This window comes from Neolamprologus multifasciatus, chromosome 1 (assembly GCF_963576455.1).
Source record: "Neolamprologus multifasciatus chromosome 1, fNeoMul1.2, whole genome shotgun sequence".
In the NCBI taxonomy this organism is placed as follows: Eukaryota; Metazoa; Chordata; class Actinopteri; order Cichliformes; family Cichlidae; genus Neolamprologus; species Neolamprologus multifasciatus.
In genome coordinates this window covers 27,449,610-27,456,210 of record NC_140439.1, presented here as the reverse complement: position 1 = coordinate 27,456,210, position 6,601 = coordinate 27,449,610, and the positions used below count along the sequence as shown (strand labels likewise).

The following is a 6,601-nucleotide window of genomic DNA, read 5'->3' as shown; positions in this document are numbered from 1 at the left end:
ATTATGGTAAAATCTTAATGTTTTTAATTCTCTCCCTTTATCTCTGTGATGTACCTTTGCATTTTATTTTGTTGGTGGTCTGGCCTGAAATCCTTCCTGTGGAGCTTTATTAAGGCAGTCAGCTGTCACTGTGTTGTCATTCTGCCATGTGTTTGTGGACAGTTCAGCAGCCAGGCAGGCATACCAGTCATACACAGAGATCAGAGAGGCTCAGGGCGCAATCCATGTCACCCTAGCACCCTGGATAGATAGAGAGATGAACATCGTCACATTGTACCTGTCCAACAAATAATGATTTCTTCAGGTTAGGTTAAGGGAATTTGAATCATGAGACAGAAATGTATTAATTTGATAATTAAGAATTATTTATTTTTTTATTTCTTCTGATTTTAGCAAATATAGCTATTTTCTTCCATGGCCTTGATACACAGACAACATTTTCAGCCATTTTGCCATCAACCAAAGTGATCATTTTCTTAATCGTTTGGGTCCTTTTGACCTTTTGTTTTTTACCACCAGACCTAAAATTAGCAGCACCATGGCTCAGTGTTTAGCACTACTCCCTCACAGCAAGAGATTCCTGGGTTTGAACCTTCTGTGTGGGGGTTTGTACGTTCTGTCATGTATGCACTCAAAGATGCTCAGATAATGGTTCCTGTCTGGGTCCAGGACACACATAGATAATTAATCCGAAAAGTTTCAGTTCAAAGAAGACTTTTAAAAAATGTCACTAGTTAAATTGGATATTAAATGAGTGCTGTCAAACCTGTTAAAGCTTTAAGGCAGACAGGTGTGATAACTGAATCAAACCTCAGTGTTTCCAGAAGTCCCTACATGCAAAGAAGTGCATGGCCTTGTTACCATTATGTCGCAGTCCTGTGACGAGCCGCATGTGAACTTTAAATGCTGCAATTTCATTTCATTAAGTGGTGATTGCTTATGACCTGTTTGTTGTTGCGAGGCGCTCATAAATCTAAATGCACTATGATTGAAAGATCAGCCGGGCTTATGCGCCATCTTGTAATTGACTTCTTTTATTTATGTACTTTTGTAATGCCAAAGGTATTCAGCAGTGTTTTTACAGTTTGGTGTCAGACCACAAATATAAACTTCATCACAGATCTGTTGAGACGGCTGTGTAGGGAGCTCCCAGACAAAAAAAAAAAAATATGGGAGTCTGGTGATGATATCACTGGGAATGTCTAGACTGGAATTTCTCACTTCCTCCTCAATAATTAAAAGATACCCACACATACTGCCGGCGTTTCACTTAAACCTGGTGAGTCAAACTTAATGAAGCTCATCAAAAGGGTTTAGACAGATTCATATGTGAGGCCGTGCAAATGAATGAGTGTGTATGAGTGTGCAGCGTTCTCGTCACGGTAATCCATTTTAGCGCATCGGTGGAATAACACCACAAAAACCAGCTGATCTGACCCTAATCTTTTTATTGAAAAGAAAAGATGAACGTGAGGTAGTGAATGTAGAGAGATGGGATGAAAGAGCAGATGAGAAGAAGGAGATCAAGATGCCGTTTGTCCCCAAGGCGCCACTAACTAACGACGGGTAATCTTACATTGAGCACAACTGAAGCATCAAGACTTGCTATATAGTATGCTGTAGTCATCAGTAACTGTAGCTGGCTTCTGACTTCAATTATAATTAGATTTAGGACATAAAAATAATGGATGAGCTGTCTTCTATCACCTGCTTGTCCACATTAAATGCAATGCCCTCGTCCTTTCAGCCAGGGTTTTTGCTGTCTTGTCCGCAGCCAACAGGGCCTCTTGTTACAAGTCAGACCCACTGTTAACAGAAATGTTTTAGCAGCGACAAAGCTTCAGATTTGTGCCAGATAGAAAAACACGAGGTATTTGCTTTAAAAGCTCATTTAGTGAGAAAATATCAGGGGGAAAAAGGACTCCAGGTTTTAAAACAGTGCCAGGAGCAGCTGTGTCACTGCAATTGACTTTGCCTCCTCAAATTTTAGTGCTGAACAAATTTAGCATAGGCTTCATTTTATAGTCCAGACTCAATATAGAGTCAGGTTTAGTGCTGACTCAGAAATACCAACTTGTCGTGACACAGACACTTAAAGAGACCTTGTTTGTTCGCCAGAAGTTACCCCTCTTGTTATTCACTTAGAGTGGTTTCACATTCTGCAGCTCCAACATCACACATGGATGCAACAGACATGATGAATCTGATGTTCTACATTATCAGCAGACTGTTAAATTCTGCTTTCTGTAAATATGATATCCCAACATAAAAGTCTTACAGTATGCTGGTAATAAACTTCTGGTAGAGTCCGTATATAGCATGATACTGAACCTCAGTGCATTTTAACTACACACTAAAACGAGTTCTTGACACACAGGATTAAACACTGCGTGGTCAAAGTTGAACGTGATATGTTTAAATTAGAAATTATTATTATTAATGGTCAAGAAGTACACATACGATCTTATTCTCACCTAATTTGGTTAAAGATATTTTAATTTATGATGCCTTTGATTCAATGTGTGTTCCAGATAAATATTATTATTATTGGCAGAGGGTTGTGCCAGAATAGAAGTGCCATCTTGGCAGCCAGTAATGATCTACATGTGATCAGAGTTCTCAGATATATTCAGAGATAAACCATCAACAAGCTATAAGACAAATTGGAGTAACTCAGTTTCTTTTCACAATAATCTTGTACTTTACAATTGAAACTAGAGCAAACTTTAGCCCACAAAAAAGATTTTTTTGTTTCATAATGCAAATGTTTCTATTGTTACTGAACCCTTCAGAGAATAGAGATCCAGTGCATTTTACAAAATGTTTTAGTTTCTTTCAGTTTTGTCCTCACTAAAAGCCCAAATGGACCGTTTCTGAGGACAGACTTTGGTGTCAGTTGTCTCCAGGAAGCTGCACTTTCAGCATACCAGTGAAAAAGATGTTTCGAATGTGAGGTTTTAGCAGTTGAGGTTAATTCTAAGTATTAATAGTTTCTTTTATTTACAAGAATATTGGAAATTATATGCAATTTTAAAAGTCAGAAGCCCTGCATGATGTAACAATCACACATGCACTCTGGATATAGCTGCACGCTCCCATGAATTGTGGAGTTTTATTATATCTATCTCTCTCTCTCTCTCTATATATATATATACACATCTCTCTAAATATAGTCTATAAAAAGTCTGCATTTCAGTTACATATTGGCTGTTTGGTTTTGCAACTATACAGAAACGTGCAGACCTGACTGCGTGCACATTACAAGTAAAACAACCACACAAATTTTTATTACATTGAAATGCTTTATTTTCAGTGAATACAAAAAATAGTTTTTATCGAGGCCAGATAAATATCTTTTATATTGTATGTTATCATTTATCTTTATTGTAGCGAATTCCTAATTTTATTTCTGTCAAGGGAAGGGGGCGAAAAACAAAACAAAACATACAGAACACTTCAAATAGTCCACAGCATTGAAAATGCATCACAACATCTTAATGGTGACAGATATATCGAAATGTTCTTATCACATGTTTCGTTCATAGTTTTAAAAGCACAAGGAAAGAAAGCCCACCCATAAGATTTCAGTGACTTCATAACACACAAAGCAGTCGACAGGCTCACGTGTCCAGTCTGTCGTCATTTAGAAGCACTGTGGTACATGCCCATGGAATGCAGTACTAAAATGTGTTCATCCGTGTAATATACATATTCAGTATCTACGGCATACTGATAATACATTTTAAAGGACGACACTTTTTTTTTTTGACTGGCAGACAGTTCCTCCATCATCCCTAAAAGGCCTTGCATGTGGCAGAGAGGAAAATAAAGGGGGTGCAGTTGCTTTCAGCACTTAGAGGAACAGTACGCTAGCGAGTGGAAAATCAAATGTTAACAATCCACAGACATGAACCTACATTTAAAAGAAAAAGAACAAAAAAAAAAAAAAATAGCGTGTCCACTACCTTCTATTGACCACTGAGGTGAAGCTGTCACATAAGCAGACCAAACAGTGTATGGGCTACGGACTAAGGCACTAATAAAAACACTACAGACTTGACTGATAAAGCAGTGAACCCACCCCTCGCTTCTCACGCTCACACAAAAACACACACAATGCTAGAAAATGTCTCTGAATTCAGTCCCAATGCTTTAAAACAAACAAACTTAAAGGTGATGGTCTCACGTGGAGGTCTGAAACTATCTGCATCCGAAGCACAAAGCCATGCATTTTCACAGCAGGACCTATTCTCACAATCTACTGTAGTTTAATATTGAAACAGAGTCCATATAGTAAGACATGTGAACAAAACACATTACAAACAAAAGGTTGTTCTATTGCAGCGAGTAGCATATTCAGTAACAGAGCACCCAGAACAGGAGAAGGATTAGTGTTGCAGGCTCTTCACTTTCAGGTCATTCATGTTAAAGATTTATTTGTGTATTTATTTATTTATTCATTCATTTGTTAGAATCAGCTTATTGACCAATCTTTTAGATTCTGAATTTTGTTGTTTCCTGAATTTAGAAATGTGGAGATAAATAACATCAGTCCCTGGCAGTGATGAATTTTGCTGGAAAAAATGAAAGAAAAAAAAAAACAACTAACATATAAGGACCAAAGTAAATCTGTTGGGACTAATCATCAGGAAAAAGTGCATGCATAGAAGTGGCACTCTGCATGGCATTCGGCTAATTCAACTGATCCCTGGCATCTTTCCAGTTATTCCAAACATGCATCACGTAGGAGTCGGCCTGCAGGGTTACGCAAACTTTTCCATTCTGCACGAAAAGTATAAGCAGAGCTCTGGATTATTACTTTAAGTTTACATGGCAGAAGGGAAGCTAACACTGCCCCCTAAAGCACCATCCATCTTATTGCATCGTGATCATATTCTGTTCAAACTGTATATAGGTCCCATTACCTGAAATGACAAATAATTGGAAAAAAAAAAGACTTTTGAAGGTCTTTGAAGATATTTGATATCTTTCCAAGAAGCCACCCAGGACTCTGCTAGTGGTAGTAAATAAATGAGACTGTTTGCGACCCTGAAAGAGACCCCTCTCTGCTAAAAATACTCAGGAGTAATAAATATCCATTTTATGGTAACATGCCCTGCGTAGGAAAGCATTTACATGGTAACATAATGTAAAACATTCTATTTGAGTCTTAGAGGCTGCACATGAGGTCCTAAAGTCAAGGGTTGTGACAAACATTGAATTTCTTGCAAGTTGCATTAAAGAAGTTTTGCACGTGGAGCAAACAAAGAGTATAAAAATGAGAAGAAAGGAAAAATAGACGCTTATATACTGTAACTCTCTACACGAAGAGAGGATTGCCAAAAAAACAAACAAACCCCAAAACACTTTCATTGTTGAAATGGCCCAAGAAATGTCCATACGCCAAATCTGGCCTTCCTTCATATTAGGGTTTATGGCCACTGAATTAAAGTCAAGTCATGCCACAGTGATTTACACGATTCAGACAGACATTAAGGTGCCAGATTGGGGTATACAGGCAAACATTCATACAATATCAGAGTACCAAGCAGAAATGTTTTTGCTTTCAGGGTGTCGTTGCAGTTAAATGGCTATGTGACGTGAACAGCAATACAATCAGTTCTTCATTTTAAAGTTTATGCACAAGAGCTGCAAATTGTTAAACATTACAAAAATGGCGCTTAAGAACAAACGTGAGAGCACATGTGCTGTTTGAACTAAGCATGTCACATTCTGGTTTAGATCACATCAGTTTGAAGTAGTTATACATTAGGACATGAAGGAGTTCTTCAGGCGATCGCCACAATCTTTTTGTTGTTTTCACAAAGTAGTCAGTATCACGCAGTAGTTTTTAACACGTGCTAGTAGATGACCTTACATGTTGTCAGCGGTGTTCAATGCAGACCCGGGTTTGTTAATCAGTCACAACTTATCTGGATTCACTGGAGGATGGCGTACCAGTCCAGGTGTGCCATTAGCAGGATACAAATATGCACACAAAAACAGATGTGCTCTTCACACTGGTGCAAGCGTACGTAGCAGCAAAGGTGAGGCTGAATAACTAGTTGCTGTCCTCTCGCAGTTCGCTGGGCAGGAACTTGTACTGCTGCTGCCTTATTTGGGCCAGTTTCTTTCTGGCTTCTTCCAGCTCTCTCTCCTTTCTCAGCATCTCTTCCTGGGCGGCAATGATCTACACAGACAGTGAGGAAACTTTTATGTCAGAGCATATATCATTTTAACCTTTTTTTAAATACACACACGACCCAAAACCTGCAAAATATGCAATTGTCGCAATGTAATTGCAATTTTTAGAACATTTACTACCTCAGTGTCTTTATGCCTTATGTTTCTGTGTGTTTATTGGTTGTATGGTCTAACTTAAGATGTGTGGGAATGCACTTGTGTACAAAAACAGGGGATTTGAATTCCATGTATTGACTGAAGAAGACAAAAATCTTTTCTGAGAACACTGACAACCATCAGGAGACGTGAAATAATTAACAAGTAGAGGGCATTTCAATAGCTTGTCAGCATTTTTCAGCAGCATCAAATCAATAATTGCCCAGCAGTGCTGAAGAATGAGAAACTGAAATTATTTGTA

The 6,601-nt window shown here is 38.3% G+C and overlaps 1 protein-coding gene across 1 annotated transcript in view; it reads right to left on the bottom strand.

Annotated features, from left to right (window-relative positions):
• Positions 1–3,282: 3,282 nt before the first annotated feature.
• Positions 3,283–6,601, bottom strand: part of LOC146525896 (talin-2-like) — a 101,508-nt gene continuing 98,189 nt past the window's right edge. Inside the window, 1 exon segment of the mRNA XM_085164291.1 lies at positions 3,283–6,190. Within this exon segment, the coding sequence (XP_085020417.1) occupies positions 6,062–6,190 (129 nt within the window). The 3' untranslated portion in view covers positions 3,283–6,061.